At 41.1% G+C, this 24,471-nt stretch overlaps 1 protein-coding gene across 1 annotated transcript in view; it reads right to left on the minus strand.

The window, feature by feature from the left end:
• Positions 1 to 572: 572 nt before the first annotated feature.
• The window catches only part of RAD51B (RAD51 paralog B), a 396,438-nt gene continuing 372,539 nt past the window's right edge, over positions 573 to 24,471 (minus strand). The window contains exon 11 of the mRNA XM_066552056.1: positions 573 to 959. Within this exon, the coding sequence (XP_066408153.1) occupies positions 808 to 959 (152 nt within the window). The 3' untranslated portion in view covers positions 573 to 807. The remainder of the gene's footprint in view (positions 960 to 24,471) is intronic.

Genomic DNA, 24,471 nt, shown 5'->3' on the forward strand with positions numbered 1-24,471 from the left:
TTCCCTGTGATGGCAGAGGACAGAAGCAGCCTCTCAGGCCAATGGTGCCTTCAGCAGCAGCTGGCACTAACTGAACCCATGGCTTTTGTGTAGGCTTGAGAGCCAGGAACACATCCTGATCACAGCACAGCCAGTGATGCTTTTAGTGGCCTTGAGCAAGTCATACATTCTCTAAGTCTGTAAGGTGAGTAAACAGTTCTGTGGTTTGCAGTCATGTTGTGAATACTTCAAAAGTGCTTTGAAGACAGAGAAAGCTGAGCAGCTGTAATACACATTGATATTCCCACTGTTTAGATTGCTACCTGTTCTCCTAACATTCTGAACAGTGAGCCCAGCTATTTGTAACTCTTACATCATTTCCAAGTGAATTACTGGAGTAAGTACTTACTGTACTATTGCTTTGTAATCAAGCCACTGAGTGGGCTTATCATTCTCTTAAAAAAAGGAAGTGAACATTTCACAGTGTTTTGGGCTGTGGACACTCCTGTGCTTGGCCATTGGTTCCTCCCAACTGATGAGATGGTGAGGTGAATTAGGAACGCACATGTGGCCTACACTTCTTCAGTACCATGTATGTTGTTCAGAGGCTTTTATTATTAGGTCACTTAAATTAACCTAAACAAAAGACAGGTTTTTCTTAAGTTCAGAGTTAAGTATGGCCCCACATATAGAAAGAACAGCACTTGCTTTTAAAGTCAGTCTTTGAAGAGATGAAAGAAGAAGAATGTTCAATCTCTGCTTCACCAGATTTTTGAAAACCAATGTCATCATTCCTTCAAGTCTTTGGGGAGGTTTCATTTGTCCTTTCTATAGATTTGATGTATTTCTTGAAGTCTCACCAGTAGTGCTGGGTAAAGCAGCATCATGTAAAGTATCTTTCAAGGCAGTGTTCCTCACTCGTATGGGCTGCAGGGCAGGATTGGTTCCTTCCCAAACTAAATTAGTTTGATCCTTTCGATCTGAAACACACAATAAAGACAAGACACCTCAATCACAATATTTCTGAATGAGATTGCAAAGTTGCCATTTCCTCCAGCAAACAACCACTTGGAAACCCATTTAATACACAAAAGAAATCAAGGTAATAAGTTCACTATGAACTAATGGTACAGATCTGTTGAAAATGGATTGACGTGCATGTAATGATCCTCTTTTTTCTGCCTGTCTGGTTGTCCTTCTAGTTACCAGTGTAACTAGATCACTCTCCTTCTCATTCTGGCTGGCAAACTTTCTGATGTGCTGTAGAGCCAAACTTTAGACTGGTCAAGGCCCCTTTACCATTCTTTGCCAGAGCTCTCCAAAGGCCAGCATGTACTTGCTGAGAATACTGTACTTGCTAGGGTACTTGCAACACCCTAATTTTCCAATAAAACTGATTTTTCGTAGCCAGTACCTATGAACAGAGAATGGTATGTGCAGGAAGATGGACATTCTCTACTACAGCTCATGTTTGACAGTTCAAACACATTTTCTAGAGTTAAAGAGAGCACATCTAATAGCAATATGTTTTCTAACTAACAGCAAATTGCCTTGGATTCAGAGAGAATATTATGGCTCCACTTTACATGCTTTATTAATACCTAGGCTGAGATCAGAGCCTGCTCCCAACCAGTATAATCTACTCCTCTTCTAGTCTTAGACCTCTGTCATTGACAGACTGTAAAGTGCTTTGGGATGAACCAGTCTCTTTGTAAAGAAAGGATATTATATGACTGTGATTAGACATTTTATGTAGAAAACAGGCTGTTGTTTGTGAGAGGAAATATTTAAAACCAAAATGAAAGCCTTCCTGAGCAACCTGCAAGGTGACGAACATAAACTGAAGAAACACACACAGTTAGCAGGACCAAAATATCCAAGCTACCAAGCATCAGTCAGATCATGTCATGTCCTCAGGTTTGCTGCTATTAACTGTGTTGTAGGGCATCTCAGGCCTATTCAAATGTGTATTTCTCTTCCAGTCTCTGCAGCTGACCCACTGAGACAAACTCCATCATAGCACAGAGAGCCCTCAGGTGCCTGAAGGACTCTGCAGAACAGCCAGCTCCTACCTGGGATGATTCCTACTGTGCTGTACCAAAGCTTGAAGAAAGTCAATAAACCTGAAAGGAGGAAAGTAAAAGGCAGGATATTTCACAGTAAGAAGCCATGATTAACAGAGGTGATATTGTAGAAAAAACACAAGGCTTATTACACAGGTTGTCAAAGTAAGCTGTGTCTCAGTTTTCCTCTTGCTCTTTAGCCCTATTTTTTTAACTATACCAAAAAGCAACTACACTAGAAAAGAGCTGCTCCTATAGCTGTCCTGGTATAACCATACTGACAATGATGATAACTCTCATTTCCCATATTCCTCAAGGGAAATATGCTACACTGACAAAAGCACCTCTAAGACTGTTTAAAACAGCTTTGGTATTTACTACAAGACACCTAAAGCCCTACCCAACTGTACTTAATGTTAATATAAAGCTGGCTTGACAACCCCAAAAATGTATAGGGAGTCCTTCTGTGAATTTACTGGGAGAGAATAAGTGAAGTTTTCTATACTCCATCTAGCTTTGGGAGACGGCTGACAGGAAATGTATCTGAGAACCGATTTCAATAAAAAGATAGGAAAGAATAAGAAAACTATTCTTTCCAAAGAAACAGATCATAGTGAGCCTGTGAGAAGTCTATATTCTCATCCTATTCAAACAAACAAACAAACAAATAAATCCCCAAGCCCTACTCTCTAAGCAAGGGAACAGAAAATACTACCTGTCTTCAAGGACAATCCAGGCATTCCATAGTCATGATATACTAGGCTTATGAACATTGTCATTCTTAGTGCATAGAAGATAACAAAAAATAGTTTTGTGGTGTCATATTAGCCAACTACATTTCTGAGCTTTAGATAGCCCAGTAAATGTGCATTTTCAATATGCTGTATCTTTTTGCTTACTTGTTTGTTTCTGTTAAACCATGATGTTTAAAACAAATCACAGGAATCTTGGAAGTCTGTTTAACACCACTGCATTTGAACAGTATCACTCAGGAATTCCAGGCCAAATGAGTCTCAGGTTTTGTAAAGTGGATGACCATAGTTTTTAACTACAAGAGTACCATAGCTTTTTTCTAGTTTTCAGTAAGGTCTATTTTCTACCAAACAGAGTTCGTATAGGAAGGTATGTATGATACCACCCATCCATAATCACAAATTATAAAACATAACACAGTTTTGTTTTGTTTTTTTTTTGGAATAACTGCTGGTTACTAACAGGTGCTGAACAGTTCCCATTGATTTTGTTTGGAATAGCAATACCCAGTTGTATCTGCACCTGAAGCAGGCCTATGTGCTACATAAAACTGCTTAGATTTCTACACAGGCTCTGATTTGATCTTTTGTTATCTTCTCCAAGTGATTCAACTTGGAGAAGTGGCCTGATTATATCATTATAAGCAAGGACATGTAACTCTTTCATGGGGCTAGAAGCCATTGCAAAGTTATTTGTACTGAACATATGCAAATCAGCTTCAGTTTGAGGTAGTCTGGGGAAGTCTGGGGGGATTTCCCTGCTTTATGTAATCATTGTTGCTTCTTAGCTTCCTCTATTCACATAGCCAGGAGACATAGGCTTGACACTGCTTGGTAGTTTCTCAAACTCAATTTGAAAGCAAATGTCATGTGCTCAGTAACCTACAGCAGTCCTATGGCTTTCAGTAAATCCTCAGCTGCTGCTGCAGTCACATCTGGAATGAAGGAGGCCTGAAGGAGCAGTAGGGGAATAATGCTACAGACTTCATTTGCTGGCATACTTTGACAATGGTCAGCAGCCAGGAGGATCTGTGTGCTATCCCTCAGCTCTAACTCAGGCCTAGCCAGAGCCCAGATTTCTCAATCCTCAATCCACACAGAGTGAGGCACCTTATATGTGGTGAGTGCTGTCAGCTCACTCTGCAGACTGCGGGGCACTTACGAGGCCCCTGCACACCAGGCTGCAAGCACACAGAACTGGCTGCCCTCACCTCCCCATGTGGAGGTGAGGAACAACACTCACCTTACACCATCTGCTCAGGTGTCTCCAGGCCCACCAAAGATATTCACTGAAATTACAGGCTGGACAGGTAGAAATTTCAAGGCAAGTAAGAGAAACCCTCTATGTCTTAGCAACCCACAGAGAGTTCTGACACCCAGGTAAGCCTGCTCAGGGCTCTGCTGCGTATCACTCCCCACAATGTCTATCATGCTGTACACATTGTGGTGTTATGATTCCAAACTGGAAGATTTATAATTCAGCAACTATTGAGATTCTGAGAAACACACTTACTGAAAACCACTAAGCTAAGGGAAATAGGACAGGTGAAGTAAGCCTGGTGGCACTGTGGAGGAAGGAAATCTCCCTGCAGTGTGCTGATAAGAGAGTGCTTCATATATACAGTGTTCAATCTGGACAATCTGCAACTGGGAAAACACAGGCTAGCTGAAGGAAATTCAACTCTGGGCCCTAGGGACTGAATTGGTCTGTTAAAATGCTTTGTTGGTTTTATTTATCACTGCTTAATTAGGATGCTTGACCAACACACTGGAAAGATAGTAACTGTTAAATATTCAACAAGCTGACCTTTCAGTTACAATATTGCAATTCTGAATAAAGTTCATGGAAAGTTTGTCCTTCCTAGGTACTCCAACAAAGCCAAAGGGAACTAGATTGCGCCAAAAAAATAAAAAAGTAAGAAAAAAGTAGGGCAGTACTGTGGAGACCTGCTTAAAAATCCAAGTCTTGCTATGGGCTCATTGAATGATCTCAGACAAGTTGTTTCCTGCCCTGTGCTTCAATTTTTTCCATCTGTAAAAAGAGTACAACAATGTTGATCTTCCTTGTAAATCGCTGAGATGAATGGCTAAAAAAGCAGTAATATATTATTAATTACTTATTATTTCTGAGGAAGAAAAAGCAAAGAGAAGAAGTCATCAATCTTTCAGGGTTTTCTCAATCCTCAAAAAAAAAAAGCACAACAGAATGTGAATTTCACACAACAGAAACTTTTGGCAAATTACCTTTAAGAAGAAATAGTGGGTACACAATTAAAAGAAAGTTTAAAGTGAGCAGACACTCAGGAAAACACTCCAGATGGTGAAATGAGTTAGGCTGCAGAGCAGGCTCTCACAGGAAGAGATGAAACCCCCATTGTTTGAGACATGTGAAACTGAATTCCTCAAAGCGCTGGTATATACAATACAAGGAATCATTCTACACTGTCTCAAAGCACAGTGGCACTGTGATGACTTGAGAGAACTGCACCTTCCATTTCTTCAATTTTAAGAGAGAAATGACTCTGACTATGGAGAGCTGCAGACTCCTTTATCAATATAGTATCTGAGGAACATCTTCTGAGGAGTAACTACACTGTGTTTTTGCAGGAGATGGATTCATTAACCCTTAACAGATCTTTCACATTCCTAATTCTGATGTCTGAACTTTGTATGTTGAAGAGGGGAAAGAAAGCCCCCCATTCTCTGGGAATTAGTGTGCATCGTACTATTTATTTCCTTTATTACAATCTAAAGAGAAACTGAGTGGCTTGATTTTTACAGGCAGTGGTTTGCAGAAGAAATACCATTATTTTAATGGGAACCAAATGAACAATCATTACATAAATGGCATTATGAGACACGGAACTAATGCTGAAATGTTAAATGCTTGGGTGAAAATCATCATGATGGGAACTGACAGCAGCGTGCTGGAAATTGGGGTCTCTCCACACTCAAGATACTTCTGCAAACATTCCCCAGTGCTGTTAATGCTAGTTCAGCTCCTCTGGAGGTAGCTCTGGAGGGCATCTGACTTCTATTGTTACTGGCTTAAAATCTTAAGGCCATCTCTGAAATTCAAATTCAGAGCTTTGGGCCAGTTTTATTGATAGAACTTGGTTAACTGCTTGGAGCGGGTAGAGCAAGAAAACTTTTTAAAAGGAGCTGGAATTAGAGTTTTAAAATCTTCATTTCCTCTTGGTCTCATACCTGCTGGTAGACAAAAACATGCTGTGAATTGATTCAGTTGGCAGATGAGCACTAGTGATCCTGTTTTACTCTATTCACTTGGGCAGGACAGCCATGGAGTGCTCCTGATCCATTCTCAGCTCCTTGGGCAGGAGAGCTGGTGCCAGGAGCAGCAGGAGGTGCAGCCCAGCATGCCTTGCCTGCTGCCTCCACCATGGAGGGCTGGCACTGCCTGCGCTTCCTCCACCCCGTTCCTGGCCAGAGACTCAGCAATTTCCTCAGGAATGAATCACGAACAAAAAACCAAACAACAGCTATTTAAGAAGGTTTCGTCTCCCTCTGGAACTGTCCCGAGCAGTATCATATTCCTGACAGTTTATTCTTCAAGAATTTAGTCATCTAAGGTTACAGTGACTCATGTGATGAACCTTCTGCCCATTTCCTGGAAAGAGTCTTGCACGGTTCTCTACACCTTGTGCCATTTTCCTTCAGGGTCTCAGTTCTCACTTCATTTTCATATAGTTCAGCTTTTCTTCAATTTTGGGGTGGAGGAAGAAAGCAAAAATTTCTTGAGTGTACTCAAATTTACAATGTAACCAGAAAGCAGTGTGGTGAAAGAAACATCTGGAAAATAAAGATGGATACTGAACCAGAGAATCTCTTTTGGAAGTAGTTGCCTCTTGGGCTGAAATCTGGTTAGAAGGAGCTGCTCTATAAAGTGCTGTGTGGTCCAATATGATCATGAATTTACCAGGGCTGTACCCTGTAAAATATTTGAGGGCTCTCTCAGATCATTGCTTGGGTAGGTGTGACTCACCCAGGGCAAATGCCACTGATGACAAGCACCCTGACACAAAATATTGAATGAATTGTGCTGGATGGGTACCAAAGTAACCATTTTACATACTTGGGCCAATCTGAAAGAAACTTCTGTGCAGAAAACAACTGCTTCCTTTCCCTAATGGAAGTTCAAAAGCTGCTCACAAAGAGCTTGAAGGATACTTCAGCAAACTCTGATCTAAGTGGGGTTGTGCTATGCCTACAGCAGACAGCTGCCTGGACATCAGCGATGCCCAGACCATCCCTTATAACCCATACAGAAGTGATACAGCTGCATGTTTATATTACAGCTAAAGCAGGGAGTGGGGGTTTAGTGTTCCTGATAAAATATCCAGAAACATGTGAGAGTCTGAGCACATCAACTTAATTTCCAAAGTGTGAAACAGCTCAACAGCAGTGCCAGTGCACAGGACAGATCAACTCCTTCTACACCTAAGGGGACAGAGAAAGCATTCTGACTTACACTAACTTGCAGCAGAGATAGTTAAGGAATTTGCAGATCTGTCTGACAGGCCCAACATGTCCAGTGTTCTTACAGGATGATTTCAGTGGTCAGTTATACCAGTGTAGCTGGCACGTGTACTGGTGTGTGTGTGTACGTATATGTATGATTGTGTGTATATATATACACACACACACTTCAGTACATATACACTGACATGCATCAGAAGTCTGTTCCCTCTAAAGGGATATAGTGCCAGGCCAAAGTTGGCCTGACATTCTTCTTTTTTTTTAAAAAAGTAAACTTCTACAAGCCCTGATTCCAACAGAAATGTTTCCATGATTTATTTTAAGAAGAGAACATTCCCCTGCAGTGCTCACCGCAACCCAAACATTGCAGCACTGTTCAAGAGCATGAGAATCAGAGAGGAAACTTAAGAATCTATTTTCACTGCTTCAGAAGAGAAATAAAAAGAGCAAACAAACAGGAAAAGCAGTGAAAAATAAATTTTATTTTAGTGGTGGCTGTAGTGTTATCTGCAATATAGCTAAGGAGAGTAGACTTGAAGCATGCAGGCATTTCTATTGATTTCTGCAAGACATGACTAAATGTGTGATGGGCACTTGTGGGAGCCATCTACATTGTAAAAAAGAGATTTTTTTTTCTTGGGTTCACCCTTCCTTCTCCTCACACCTTACCTTTCACATCTGAGAAACTGAACAGTAGACTAGAAGAAATTGCCTCACTGTTTTCAAATTTAGAAAATAATTCAAAGCATGGGCAAGCTATGCAGAGAACAAATTCCTCATTGGTGGGAGAGCACTTAGATCTTGAAAGTAATGGGAAGAGTCCTTCCTCTAAATATCTGGAGCCCTCTATTGTACAGAAAGAGGCACCAGCCCTCAGTGCTACTGTTTGTTTCTTTGCTCAAATTTGCAACAACCAGCAAGACTTAGAAGGAAAAGAAGGGGCATATGTTAAGAGAAAGAACAAATGAGCAAACACAAGTTCCTGGCATAACTACTGGCTGCAAGCACACATGCCTGCAGACATGCACACACAGCACACAGTGCCTCAGTCTGAAAGATCTGTGTACTGAAGACAGAGAAAAAAGTGAGTGAAGCCTGCTCAAAAGGAACCATAAAGACTGATCTTGTGGCAGATTAGTGATTTCACCAGAAAGTTTTTGGAAGCCGTAAACAGGAAATGGTTAAGTAAAAGCAGGTGGAGCATGCTGATTGCAGGAAAAACGCAGGAAATTGCTGAGTGTCTGAATGGATGCAAAAAACCTGCTCTTTTGCTCAGATCTTGGCACTCACTGTAGGCCCATCCCACCTTCTCCTGGTCCTCCCGCTCTACCTTTATCTTCCCAAGCTACAGTCTCAAAGGCTGCAAACAACTTTTGCTTGAGTAATCTGCTCTTCTTGAAATTTGAAACCAGTTCAGGAGAGTTGGGAGGTTCTGCTTGGAAGGCAAGAAACAAGAAGGACTCACCTAGTTCAACAAGAATGAGTCAGAAGTACCCAGCAGTACCCACTGCCTGCCAGGAGTTTCAGGTCTGAGGAGCCTGAACAGCATCTCTGGCTACTGCCCCAAGTGCTGAATTCCCAAGTGTATTTAGTAGAAGAGTCAATCAGAGAAACATTACTCCTCTGGCCCCTTCCATTCAAGAGGGCTCCCAAAGCCCTAAGCTGTAGGGATCATTCTCCATCTCCATTGAATCACAGTCCCTTCTGGGAGAGAGCACTGCAGCTGTTTAATAGCTCACAGCAACAGCACACAAGCAGATGGAAAAGAAAGTGAAATATGCAAGAGGCATTTTTTCCACTTTCCTTCTAACCTTTCCTCTCTCCTCCTCGTCCACAGCCATTTGTGCCAATTCCAGACTACTCCACATGTGTCACCAGCCTGCAGAGGCTTGGCTCTGGAGATAGGGGTCTGCTTGCCAATTGCAGCCTTCCCAGTGCTTTCAGACCCAAGGGTCAAGTTCCTGCTGCCACACTCTCATCCCTGGCTGTGCTGCCAGATGTGCTGCAGGATGAAGTGCAGACATGCTGGTAAGAAACAATTCTGCTTTCTTCTAGAAGAGAAGGATGCTGATATAAAATTGCTTAACATACACAAGACAGTCTTGCCTTCAAAGTATACTAAAAGTCACTTTAATGCTGTGAGAAAAGTGAAGAAGTACATGGATTAGTTTGAATCATTTTGACCTTGTCTACATCTTAAGTATTGGATGGTAAAGCTCTGTTGGCAAACTCTCACTTAGATATTTCTCCTCCTCTCCTACACATACATTAAAAAAAAAAAAAATGTTTCTTCTTATATTCTGAGCAAAGAATGGCAAATGAGCAACCACGGAGTTACAACTGCACAAACAAAAAGATTTTTCTGGCAGAGAAATCTTGCAAGAAAATCCTGCTCTTTTTTGACATTGTTATTTTGGCAAAATTTACAGGTGTTACTGGGAGTTCAAGCTTTTACTGCCTTTTCTGTATCTTTTAAAACAGAGAGTTATTCTACACAACCTAACACTTTCAAAGTTCAAACTATTAAATCCTAGTCTAGACAGGACCTTTGGGAGTAAGGTTTAAACTCACCCTGAGCAATCTCCCATATCCCACACTTCTGCCCAGGCCAAACCTTGCTGGGAATGTCCTCAGAACAGTTGTGATCAGAGACCAGCACTCCATACTGCTGCCCCCATGGGAGGAAAGAGGTGGCACTGCCAAGGAAAAGTTGGTATGACACCTTCTGCAAGTGCCACCACACTTGTTTAGGTTGCCATGGGACAGAAGTGGACAGAGACGATGTGTGCTATCAGCTTCAGGTCAACTTCAGGTAGTTAAACCTGGACACTGACTTCCAGGAGAAAAGAGTCTGTGATTCATACAAATCTAAGAAAGGGAGAGAAAATAATTGGAATGGGCCGAAAAAAATATAAACAGGTACCTCTTTCCTGCTCTTTTCACAGTTTCAGCTTTCCTGCATCCTTACTCACATTTTTTTGCACTTAAGTTGTTGAGAAAATTAGCAGGAATGCGGTTCCTGGTATAATTACAGTTTGCTGAGAAAATCACAGCCCACAGCAGTGATTCCTTTAGTGCTAGAGACAGATGTTGCTGAAGTTTAATCACAGGCTTCCCACTAACCAGCCCTGAGTCTAATCTGTCATCAGCTGAGAGGCCGCTGGCTCCCACCATGTGTGTGAACCCCAGCTGCTGAGCTGGATCCTCTCCCCTCATGCAGAGCCAGGCAGTGCCAGAAGGAGGGCATGTTTCCATTCACTCCCTGCCCTCAGTTACAGAGATACCACAACTTCAATGTGCTGCTTATCTCTCCTCCAGGCCTAGTATCAAAGCCTTGCTGGAAAGGGCTCAAGTGGTTGTTTTCAACTTACAGTGTGTGGTGACTGCAATTCAAAAATACAATTTGAGATAAGTTGAAGGAGAGGCTTAGTAAGAATGGCCTGTAGCTAATTTGTCCTTCCAAAATGTGTGGTATTTTCTGCCTCCTAAGAGGACAAGGCTGCGCTCAGTGATGGGTCACATAACCCGTTAATAACAACAAGACCCAAAAGTGGATGAGTGCTGATGAGTGCAGAAATAGGAGGAAGAGAGCAAAGCAGAACTGGGCATATTGAAAAAGGTCAGGAAAGGGCATACATGCAAGAGGGGATTGAACAAATCTCTCCTACGTGTTACAGGCAGATGACATTGCCACTAAATGTTTTGTATCTGACATCCAAAGAGCACTGGGCCACTAAGAGCACCCGGCCATATCTTTGAGCTTCTATATTGAGGTGAAAGAATCTCAAAAATCAACAGATCCCATCAGTTCAGAAGTGCCCCTGTGCAGGCAAAACTCACTGTGGTACTGGATTAACATCTATAGATTGGATTCTGGTCGTGGAAGGAAACTGGCTGAAGGAGTCTATTTCAAAGGCACATTACTGCAGCATACAGAACCAGAGAGAACTGGGAAAGTCCTTAGGCTGGTAAGGACTTCCAGCATCTGTAAAGTTAACAAGTGCCCTGAAGTAACAGCGGAGATGGTAGGTGGGGAGGCATAGATTAAACAACTGTGTTTTGCATAAGGAGCTCTTAAGCAAGGCATAGGGGAACTGAGTTGGTCATCATTTCTGGTCAGAAGCAAAAGCATATTAAACAAGCTGACTTTCTGAAACAGCCTGTGGCCAACTCAATTTCTTTGTGTTTAGCTTTTTCTGAATCTGCACACGGTAGCTGGGCACACACTATAATAATTCTCACCAGATCTCTGCAGTAAAGGTGTGCAGGGCAGCACCTCAGCCACTGACAGATCGAGGGAAACAAAGTGTAGCATGATGTGTCAGAGAGGGGGAAGAAGTGACTCATATGGGAAGAAAAACAAAGCAAAGATGAACATGGAGCATAAGAGAAGTGGCAGACTGTTGGCTGTAAATCAGTTTTCTTGCACTCAGAAGGGTGGGTATTATGGTGAGAGAAGCTGTACTTGACAGTAATGGAAGTTCAAGGAAGTTTGATTAAGATTAAATGTCAGTGACATGCCAACTCAGAAAAGAGGCCTTAAGACTAAAATCAAAGACCGGAAGTGACTAAGTAGGTCAGAAGCTGTGGGTAGTGAGCTGCACAGATTAAGTGGGACTTGGAGCAACTGAGTTAGCTCTGCTGAGTGATAACAACACAATGTCACCAAGTTTAACAGATCTGACTCTGAGATCACCTTCAAGGCCTTGATAGCAAATCAGAGATTGCTGAGTCCTAGCTGTATCTACATCAGAGCAAATGCTGTATCTGTTTTAACAAGAGATCTGTTTTACAGTCACTTTTTGACCCTGCCAAGCTTCCTGTAAATAGAGTGCTGTTTTGTCTGTACGGGATTTCTTCTTGAGGAGCTGGGAAAAATGAACTGACTAATAGAAACCGTGAGACCAAGAAGGGCTGCTACTGCAGGTTGAAAAGACAGATGCAATGGAGAAACTTCTTTCAACTCCTCAATTCAGCAAGTCTTTGATTCGAGAGCTTTGTTCTCATCCAGGGCAGCCAGAAGAGAACAGTCACCTTGTATTTTTGTACCTGATGAGAAAACTCCAGATTGTGTGTGTGCATTGGGAAAATTCAATGTGTGTCTATTCCAACTTCAAAGAGGCTTTCAGTGCTCTTTGAGATGTAGGGTGTGAGGAAGGGTGAGAACTGCTAATGCTAGCCCCATCCTCATTAAATCTTTGCCCTCTCTGGAGCAAGCATGCAAGTGGAGAGAATAGATGATATGCATGAGCAACTGAGCATCTGTGATCTCATGACCTTTGACTGTTGTATTATGGGAAATGTATTCTCTGGTTGCTATGCTTTTCTAATTCATTTGTATTTTCCTTCAGTGACTCCCTTGTATTTTCTTTGGTGCTCCTGCGTAACGGTTTCAAGGAACCACAGATATCTCCAAGTTAAGCATGCATACAATGGCTTTAATTAAATGTTTGTGGGTATCCCACAGTAAAGCAGGGGAAAGGGAAAGCAAACAGTTCTGTACTTACTTGTACCTATCCCTTCTGAGCCCTGCCTTGGGTGGAAGCATCAGCACTATTGCCATTAAAGCCTATTTCTAAGCTATTGTGAAGTGAAGGGCATCAGGTCCTGCTGCTCTGCATGCAAGCACTTCAGGCATTTCACTCTCATAAAAAAGCTACAGGTCACCTGTGAAAGGTACAATGCTAAGATATTTTACACTAGGCTAAAGGAAATAAAAAATAAACTAAGGGAGGCACTTCTTTGCTCCACTTACAAAAATTGAAGACTAAGATTAAAAATATCCTTAACCATTCCTTAAAATACACTAAGATGCTATTGGAAGAGTAGCATAAAAGCAAAGATTTTGGTCTTCTTTGATATTCTGATATTAATATTTTCTGTTCTCTGTGCCATTAGCACAATCTCACTCTTGACGCCACCCTCTAGAATGAAATAATTATAATTATTGTTATTGTTATTATTTTATATGGGAATCTTCACTTCTTTTATAAGCAGTTAGCTACATTTTTCTTATGTATAGAAGAAATCTGTGAAGAAATTTATTTCCATTTCAGGCATTTAAAATAAATATACATGAGGCAAATGAAATTTGGAAGGGAAACTTTCATCACGCAAAGATGGAGGAATACGAGAAATAAGAGACGGGATACAAAGGTTATTGGTTAGTTCTTTGAGTCAAATACAACCGAATTCACAGCACATTAAGTGTTTAGAGGAAGAATCTTTCTCTCGTATGATATGGAATAGTCAGCAGTATCTGCAAAGATAACTAAGAGGTCTAACACTAACAATTATTGCTAATATTTAGCACTAGTATAAAGTACTAGTCTGGAGCTTTTCAATGACTGACGTCACTATTAGTTCACAGTTGATACAAACTAATGTAAAACTGCTTTAACAGAGCTGTACATATTTTATTGCAAATCCATCCACCCTTTTTAGTGGCTCTCGGAGACAACATACATCAGAAAATTCAAGAATAATTGCAAGGGTAGAGAGAAAAAATAAAGACCAGTTTGATGGAGAATAAAGAACCCATGCTTCTAACACTGATTTTGGTTATTTCCCCACACTGAGACCAAAGGCATTGCCAGTTTTTGCAGTCTGACATGCTGGATTTGGGCAGAAGTTGAGCAGAGCAGGGGCTGGGTTAGGTTTGCTGGAGCTAGAGCAGGAGTGACTTTTTAGGAGGGAACAGAAAGCACGGGTTGTTTCCCTCACGTAGCAAGGCACAAACAACAACAGGGTTATCTGAGAAGATTGAGAACTGCTGACATTAGAAACAGGAACTGGCATCTGCAAAGTTGAGTAGGAGTGGGATGAAAGCAGTCTGACAAAGCAAAGGAGGAAATGAGAAGGCCAGGGAAGATCTAAAATTGTGAGCAGCTAACAAATGCTGACAAATACTTGTTTCCTCAAGGGTATGATCCTGAGCACATTCAGGCCAACTTGAAGATTCCTACCAGGATTTTTGAGTTACTCTAAGTGAAGATTTCTACTCTTTGCCTCTCTCTTTAGCTGTAGTCTGTTTCCACTGCATCTTCAGAAAACGCCTCTCAAAAATACACCTAATTTTGATGACGGCTGACAGTAAAAAAGGTTTATTCTGAAAGTTGTGTGAAGAAAGATCTACACTTCCCCCTCCTTCACTTCTGCCATGTCAGTCTGATGCCCGTATTCCAGTCTGTCAGTTTGGATGGCCAGTGACCTATAGCAAGGATGCAGGGCAGTGGTGCACAGAAGGAACACAGCCTGGCCTTTTTTGGGTTTCCATTCTGATAATGGAGGGGTTTGATTTTTGTTGTTTGGTATTCTGAATTATTTACTCAAGCTGTCCTGAGCACTCTACTTACTCTATGTAAAACAAGACCTGGCAGATTCTCAGGTTTATTAGCTCCACTGCTCCATCAGCTTAATTTTTATTCATTGCCTTAGACTTTTCTGTATGCCACATATTTTTTGCTTAGTACTGTTTATATCCCACCTGTCAGTCTTCACTGTTGCTTCTCTGTTTCCTACTACATCACAGCTGTGAAACTCTCACATCAAAACCCAAGTTGCTCTTTTGTTTTCCATCCTATCAGGTACTCCAAGGACTACTTCTGCCCTTCTCCTCTAGTAGTAACAGCTTATCTACATCACCAAGGCTAAGGCCAGGAAAATCGATGCCTGATTTTCTCCCAGGGCTGAATTTTTATGGACAGTAATTAGTTACTGTTTTCACCACACAGGTCCCAAAAATACCCACACTAATTAAGGTCCATAGGGATATTGGTGCAGTAATCTTGGGCAATCATAAGTACATTTAGGCTTCTCTAGTTCTTCAGGTTTCATTTCCTTTTAGAATGTTGTATCTACGTTAATTCACCAAATATGTTAAAAACTTGAAGTTAAAGGCCAAAGTTCAGTGCAATCCTTCTGCTCTGTTACCTAAGCAGTGCAGTTTACTGACAAATGCTCCCCCAAGTTATTTGTGATAAGGAGAGGGAATTGAAAGAGAAGAAAATAGTGACTGGTGATTTCTTTACAAATTCTTTTTATTAGCTTGTTCTAAAAGTAGTTTGGTTCCCCTCAACACACAGAAAAATTCCTATTCCTGACATGAAAGCAGTTGCAAATGATTTAGCAGAGCTTTCTGTACACTATGAATGCAGTGCTCACACTACCTGTCACCCCATCAACACTCCAAACAGACTGAGAAAGAAGAAGAAAGGTTGCAAAATGAGTATAAATACTCTGCATGGAGCCAGTAAGGCAGCAAAGTCACAATGGTGAAAAGGAGAATGTCAAAAGTTAATCCCAGGTGTAATACCTCAGAAGTCAGATGCACGTTGTGAGAGGTGCTATTCAGTTAATATTTATGTTTTGTTTTCACTCTGTGAACTTTAAGGCAGACCTTAGCCAGTGAAAGCTGAATTCTCTGTAGATGCTTTGCACTACTCTTGTTTTGTTTCCAAGTTTCCTATTCAATAGCACATTTTTTCCCTTGTTTTCAAATGCTTGCTGGAGTCTTAAGACATTTTAAACCTAACAATAAAACACCTGCATTTTATTAAGACTTGAGACTTAAGTTCCACCTCCCTCAGTTTTACTGAAATGTTTCCATTAGACAGGTTAACCCTTTCCTAGTCAGTTTTGCTGTCAAAATGAAGCTACGTGTCTGCTACATACAGCCAAATTCCACACTCCTATACTGTATTTGGAGGAAAAGAAAACCAGCCCTGAGACACACCCAGAGAGCTCCATCCTGTGCTGACTGGCAAAAGGTGCAGAACCACAGCTGCAGAGGCACAACAGCCCTGGAATGACATGTCTGCTGGTAAAACTTAAAACTGAAATGTTCTTACCAACCATTTTTGTTTCAAGAAATTTTTGAATTGTGTCATAGAAACTTCATTCAGCTAAATGGGAGAACTTACTATTGTCTGTATCCCTTCCCTTTTGTCATTCCAATGTCTTAAATGAGAAACAGAGCAGCACTCTACAGTGATTTTTGTGCCTGTATGTCCAATAATGTTATTATTCCTATATTCAATTAGAAAAATGGCAGCACGTGAAGTAATTGCCCAAATTCATGCAGCAGTTTAGCAAAAGAGCTGATAAATTCAATTGTCAATGCACTAAACAACTGTGTTGTTACCCAATTAATTTAATTTTCTGATAAGCAGTTATTTCTAAGTCCACACACATCACAAAGCACTGCAGTGCAAAGAGCAACAGCTGCTGGCTATTTTACCAAATATGATTAGTTCTCTGAAGGCAGGAGAGAGAGTAACTTAATGCAACTAGACAGGGACTGAGGATCTGTACATCACAAGTTCTGATTCCATTTCTGTTGCTATTTACGTGTTTATGGGCATGTAACTTAAGTTCTTTATGACTCAGCTTCCCATCTATGCAAGAGGGAGAGTGATTCTTCACAGCCAGCAGGTGAATCAAGAGGTCATAGACTTCTGAGATGATTCTGAGTCAGTCATTCATCTTAGGGCTTAAGTGGCACACCTATACAAGGCTAATTGGACTAATATGCATCAGACCTGCAGATGGAGATCACAGATTCAGAGGTTTGGAGATACTCAAATACCATGGCTATACAGCCATACAAATTCCTAGGATAACCAGGTAAGTAAAGAGAAAATTAGTTGCTACCCTGTATATTTACCAGTATATTTAATTGGTGGTTATTATTTACACTGTCTGAGGTATTAGATACTGTTCTGATTTATACCAATACATCTCTGCAATACTGATACAGGAAATATTATCACATACCCTGGCAGTCATAAAGAAAAAAGTACAAAGTTTGTGCTGACCTTGTAAACAAATAATTTCCACTCATTCATACCTACCAGTACATGATTTCAACTCTGTGTAGGTATCAGTAATCATTGGAAATGGCCTTTATCCCCATGGCAGAGATAGTTGTAGGACATAAGCCTATTGCTATTGCATATAATGTCATATGATGTGGGGATCCAGCAGACTGGCACACGCAGCAGTGAAAGTCATGTGGTGTGAGAGTAGCAAACAGCCCCTACACCCTCATGCCAGCTCTGACCACAGACCAGGAGTGCACACTTGTGTTCCCACTGAGGAGCACACCTTGCCTTGCCTGCTATTAGGGAAGACAAAGGCTGAGCATAATTTATAAAGATAATCTAGCACGGAATTTTTCACATTTGAGATATGACCCATAAGATTTTTACTTTTCCATTCAGTGTAAACATGCATAAATAATCATTCTGAATTGATTTTAAATGTAAACAGCCTTTCAAAGTCTCTTTTTAACCAAATTGGTGTAAATCTCACATTTGTTTGAGTTTACACCCTTTAACTAGCATTAGGAAGCTGTGATTTATATTGCTGTGTAAATCACATCTGCTCATAAGCTGTGGTTTGAAAACATTGCACATCTGGGGTATCAAATGTGTGCAAATTAGAGAATTATATGACATTACCAGGCACTTGCATGCAAATGTAAGCAATGTAAGCTTCATTTTTTGTGTAGCATTTGAAGTCATGTTATTACATAGTGTAAACTACAATCATCTACTCTCTACTTAGACAGCAATCCAAACAGAGATTCGTAATCCCTTTGCAATCATGTTCACAGAGCCATATACTCAGGTACCCTGTCAAGAATGTAAGTTACAAACTGTTATGTGCCCTGAAGCATGCTTATGGCCCTTCTTTATAGGTGGCCTGGTCACCATACTCATTACTTTTGAATAAATTAAGAGCAGGTTTTCATATTTTGTAGTTGTGCTTGTTGATAAAAGAATCAGCAATCTGAGAAAACAGAGGTTTTCCAGCTTTACTTCCATCATGTATCTGTGACTTCTTTTAGAAGTCAGTACCAGATTGATCACAGCCAGCACTTTCTAATCCAGGATCTGGAGGCAGGGGTGGGGAGCTGGTATAATCAATCTCTTTCAACACTGTGAAGGGGGTTGTCCCCTGTGCTGTATTTTTCTTCCTCTGAGTATCTCAAAAGACAGCATCAGCAAGACTTTCCTCCTTCTATTTCATAGAATTGCTCCTATTTTCACGTCTTTTTATGTAAGTACTTTTAAAATTTAGTAATAGCAATGTTCTGCTTTAAATGACAAGTTGATTTCTTTTCAGTCTTGACTGCATTTTTCTTTAGACAAATACTTGTACAGAATTTTCATCAGAGGACCTAACATTACTTATAAGCACCATTAATGAAGCCCAACAAAACAATTATGCAAAAGCTGTTATCGTCTTTATGTTTCATAGTAAATTATAGATAAATGAATACATGACTCAGTCAAGGTCGTACTGTGAATCAATGATAGCAGTTGGAAATGTAGCCCAGGAACTTTGACATCCACACTTCTGCTGAAACTACGTGCCCTGAAAACACCAGGACTCTCTCAGACCCATTGTGCCCTACCAACATTTCTCTCATATCACTGAAGCCTTTTTAGGCTATGAAAATCTAAGAAAAGGAAAAAAAGAATGGAAATCAGTGTCTGATAGTACATTGTTCTCCCCTCTGAAACTAAAAGACTTTTTCTTGGTTTATTTTTTTCTTGCAGTAGATATTGGCAGGCTGAAAGTTGAAATGAAATAGGAAAAAATAACAAGCATATTTTGAGTGATTACTCAACTGAGGTCCTTTGTGACAGGAAATGCAGCTGCGTGACTAATGGGCCTGACTTTCTCTTGGCTTCCTTCCCCCTTCAAAGATCTTGTTTATTGCCCTGGCCAATTTTTTTTTTTAATTGCTAGAAGCTAGAATTTTCCAGGAAAAAAAAAAATCCTTGCAAGGGGCAAAGGCAGTAAATCTTAAAAAGATCAAGGGCTGCAGAGCTCTCCCTCATCTACTCCTTTTAGCCTTCCAGGCTCTTGAGTCACGTCATATCTTCCCCGTTCTGCTCTGAACATGTGTCTAGCAGATCTTTCTGCTTTGCTGAGGGGAGGGAGTATGTGAATCACATTTATAGCATTTAACCCTGGAATTCATAAAGGAAGGACTAATTCCATTAAGGAAACCAGGGGCCTCCTTAGCCTTTTGCATGTTGTCTTTTTTATTATTTTTCCTCGCTCTCTCCTTAGCAGTTGTGTGCCCATACCCCACAATGACATGGCTGTTATGTGTGAGCTATTGAGACTTGACACAGCACAGCCCCATTAGTAAGGGGCCATGGAGTTTTAAATGCTGTTTGCATTTGGCCTGCTTTGTAAGTCTGCTTTGTTGAGTTTTCTGGGTAACAGCAGATAGGCCAGGACCTGAACCTCCCCTGAACTGGAAGAGGAACTGTGCATCCAAGCTCCATGGCAGGTCCTTAACCCTATAACTCAGTGCAAAGAAGCCCTGAGTTCCCTCTCAGTACTGGAGGGTGTTGGTTGGATAGAGTGTCTATGGGAGCAGGGTCCTGCCATCCTTTGGAGATGCCCAGCCTGAAGAGCAGTGGTGCTGAGCCCTGTGTGGGGGCACAGTGGGCTGACTGAGCTCTCTGAGCTGTGAAGTGCTCCCACAGTCTCGATAAAGCCAACATGGCAATTAGTGGCCTGAGGGTGGGCACTGGGGCAGGAGCAGCTGCAGTGCCAGCACCAGCCCTGCCACAGAGGCAACAGGTACAGCTTCAGACTAGTAGTGGTGGGTTTAGTCCTGCAAGGAGGTTAAAACTCAACCAGACAGGTAAACAATAGCCTCAAAGAACATGATCTACAAGAAATGGGAGCCATTCTTTAGACTTCTCTTAAGAACCATTTCTTTGGAAAGCTGGAGTATCAAGTCACTGAAGGAGAGTTTGAAGGCTACTCTGTAATCTGCAATGCTGGCAAGGTTTCCTGTGCCTGTAGCAGAGGCTAAAAAAGGAGGTGTATATTCATTACCATAAACTGCACAGAGGAACCATCAGAATATGGGTATGCTAAAAAAAGAGATGGAACCTTTGCTTATGAACAGACCTAAAAGAATTGAATACATGTGTACAGAGAGATCATTTTCCACTACCTAGAAGAGGAAAAATCTCTGGGGAAGTAGCTGATGCCAAATATTTTCCTATGCTTCATGTGTCAGCAGGGTCTGGCAGAATCCCTTAAAAAACAGAGCATGCATTTTGTGCAAATTGAGAATCACAATTCTAGTGATTTAGATTGCTTCACCAAACTAGAGACATTTCTCCAAAAATACAGCAGATGTTTGATGATATACCAAGTTTTCAGCACTTAAACAGATCAGATAATGTTAAGATCAGCAGAAAAAATCTAACAATAACACAGTAAAAATCAGATCTTCAGATCTGTCCTGAAAAAAAACTTCAACTGGGTTAGACAGAAAAAAAGTTAATTTCTCACAACTGCTCTAAAATCCTGGCCAAGCTATACAGCAAAGTTACAGAGGAGCTAGACTGGGTGCAGAAGTGGTGGTCACCAGGATTGCTGGAATGGGAGATGTGTGTGTAATCTGGCTGCATGACCTGAGAACACCGAGGCACTGCTGCAAAAATACTGGCAGCAGACATTGACTACAAAGTTTAACAATTCCAGAGACTGAAGGATAATGGGGAAGCAGCCCTGAGGTATCTTAAAACTACAGGAGACAGAGCCATCCCCAAAAATGAACTAGCCTAATCCTCTTGCAGCTATATGGTCAAAACTGGAGATCACTAATTTCTGTGCAATGAATGCTAACAAAAGCTGAGTGTCAGTACATTCTGATAAAAAAAGAGAAGGATTTGGCACTTGTTCGTGAATGTAAAAAGTTTCCTGTCCTCTCTTTTTGTCTTTTATGAGAAGACTGTTTTAGAAAACTGACCATAACCCACTTACTGCAATTGCCAAAATGGCCTGGCAAAGCCCCCTCTCCTCATGCATACATGGATTTATTTGCTTCAGTTATAAATTTATGATTTACAGATTGGGAGGGATTTGGTAGGTTCAAAACTAATCCCTTGAGCATTTGATGAAAAAACAATGATGCAAAGTCCAGAGGTAGACTTTGTATGTGATGATTTGCTTAAAAATTTTTGCTTGTGATGGTGATAAGACCCAGTGAAAGCATATGAGCCTATCACTGAGAATATTCTCAGCTTTGTTGCTGACTTTGGGTGGAGTATGACTACTGTATCCTGGCTAGGAAAAATTATATAACCTCTCTTGATGCTTATTTTTACTTCCCTGAGGTAATCTTACTACAAGGTAGTACAACTAAACAGGCAGCACAGTATATCAAGCTTATCACTACACATCCTGTACCTGCTAAGGTAAACTAGATCTGACAGTGTAGCAGGAATAAGTGTGAGATATCTTCAGCAGAATAAGATTTAGCTCTACCACTCTAGTTCTATTACTCTTAATCAATGAGCTAGTAGGAAGTAGTGCCAAAAAAAATTTGTTACTTCGCAAAAGAATGTGGAATTAGGCTGTGATCTGATTTTGGGTCTATTATATCAACGTGTCAAGGTGGAACATATGAAGTCAGTCAACCACTGACATTTTGCTTGACAAAAAAACCCCGAAACAAAAATGCATACTATTTTCACTCCTGCAGTCTTTCAATTCCCTGACACCCTCAAGGGTGTCATCAAAATGATGGAGGTCTTGAAGAAGAGTAAAGTAACAGCCAAGGCACAAAAAACTTAGAATAACGTAACTTGCCTCCCTGAGGACTGTAGCTATGCTATTCCAGTATCAGAGACGTAAGAACAACTGCCCAGCCCTCAGGATTCACCGAGCACAGTCTATGTGAAGTTGGTTGTAACTACTTGCAGTTGCATATCAGCACAACTTGTCTGGATTTTGTCTTGGAAAATTCAGTGACTTTAGGACTTATGACACTAACAACTGCCCCTTCCAGTCTGAGAATCTGACTGAGGTGCTACAAAGTTCTTGTTTTATTATGAACAGCTGGATGAAACCAGATGCGTAATAAAGCAAATTCTTCATAGCCAGCCTAAGCACTGGATGTGCAATGACAACTGCATTTCAGCCCAGAGGTCGCTGCATTTGAGCCATAGGGAAATAATCAATTTATAAACAAACTTCTCAAGCACTTTGAGATGAAAACACTACACAGAATCAATTTAATTCACTCTTCTTATGTGACAAACTCATGTTATTCATGTTATTGTTTTCCTGGTTTTGCTACGCCAATCACACTGCAATTCCAAATGTCATCACTCTGTGCTGGAACAGCAGTCTGACACATTCAAAAAAACTTGCAGAATAAAAAAACTTGTGATGGAAATTGCTCCCGTGTGTGCAGCCTGCGCATACTCAGAAAGTGTTCATGTTCCATTTCTTTGTCTAGTTAACAAGAGGTATATGAGTATGGTTTTGAATTCCAAGCGCACTTTACCCACTAGGAGCCTGTCTTAGGCACTGTGTTCTGGAGCATGACAGTTGCCTTGCATTCAGGCTCCTGGCTGCCTTCATTTTCTGCTCTGATGCTCTCCTGACCCTGGAAAATCTCATCTCATCAGCAGAAACAACCAAACTGTATCTCAACAGTTTCAAATTATGAGACAGTTTGTAGATTTTCTCTCCCCTTTTGTTGAATCCTGCAAAAACAACTAAAAGGAGTGTGTTACCCAGGCGATCAAAAGGACTGGACTGCCTTTGACCTGGGGAGTATTACTGAAACTGGACGTCAGATGAAGTCTAAATTAGGCATCTGCTAACTACCGTAGCTTCACCCAAAATGTAACTTGTTACACAATGGCCACATGGCCTCCTGTGCCTTTGTTTCTTCACCTGTTACATGCAAACAGAAACACTCAGTGGTGTAGCAAGGAGTATTTAGAGTTCATTTGGCATTCCTGAAGACTTTGGAGATTCTTAGACAGTGCATACGAACGGAAGCCAGGTGATACTGTATCTTTCTCTTGGTGACACCCCCATGCTGTTGATAACGTGCTCTCACATTCCTGAGTTAAGCTTGCTTGAGGGATTTGATTTCACTTGGGCTTAAAATCTTTGTTTGATTCCTCAGAGAGGATGCTGGAATACACGGTAAAGCACAGCAAATCTCACATGTCCAGAAACTTCATTCTCAAACCCCTGCTAACCACTTCCACCTGACCTTCCCCACCTTTTTGAATATACTCAGCCAAGGATAGTGAGAACAATTTAATGCATGCATGGTTTGCACACCTTGCAACCCTGTGCATTTTGAAGGTCAGACAGAGCATTCTCTGCCACAGCAAACGATTTTGTGTAGATGAGAAGATTTGCTTTATACAAAAAACCCACTACTATATGCCTATGTGTGCAGAATTTCTAGCTCTTGATAGTGAAGCATAGTTACAAGTCTGGATACACATTTTGCTTCAGGAACTGAGTTCTATGTCTGTGTGCTTTCAAGAGGTCTTGTAAGTACAACATCATCTTTGTTTTTCCATCTTTAAAACTGGGATTATAATATTCTCCTATAATAGAGGGGGTTAGAAATGTTCATTTCTAGAACTTTTAACAAATGTTAAATATCAGTTGTTTTGATCCTATTCCATTACAAAGAAGCCCTGCAATTCTTCCATCCTCTCCTGTTAAAAAGATTGTCTTCTCTTTCAGCCTTTAAATTATTTAATTAAATTGTACAGGCTAGTTGTATGAGCCAACCTCTTTTATATAACTCCTTTTTGTTGTAACAGAGTGGAGGAAGATGTGCATTTAGGCAGCAAGTAACTATTTTGTGAGTAAAAGTGAGGGACATGCTGACAAAAGGTTTCCATAAATAACTCTTTCCCCTCTGTGCTCTCGTGGCAGCTCTGTCTGTGATAGCTCCTCTTTGACAGTGTGTCTAGCACAGAACAACTCACAATCAAAAAGTATCAGCAGGTGTGAAAAGCACACCCACACAAGTGTCAGGTCCTCAAGCATAATCCATGTAGCTGTTGAATTTCCCACTTTGCAGCAATGATTCAGCTTGGTGACGGCAATGTGAATGCTAGGAGAAGAATGACAGTGATATCAATATTTACAACAGCAGCTCATTAACAATGACATTAATGAGCATTTGCATTGAGGTGGCATGCTTCAGGTCTAGTCAGTGGTTTTCCATAAGGATCTCAGTGCTGGAGCACCTCCTACACAGGGCAGAGAACTGGGGGCTGGAGGTTGGGGCTATTCCTTATGGAGTGGGGGCTCACAATGAGGGCAATGTACACCCAGCAGTGCCCAGGAGCTGAGGGCAGCTGGGGAGCCCC

Source organism: Molothrus aeneus, chromosome 6 (genome assembly GCF_037042795.1).
Source record: "Molothrus aeneus isolate 106 chromosome 6, BPBGC_Maene_1.0, whole genome shotgun sequence".
Classification (NCBI taxonomy): Eukaryota; Metazoa; Chordata; class Aves; order Passeriformes; family Icteridae; genus Molothrus; species Molothrus aeneus.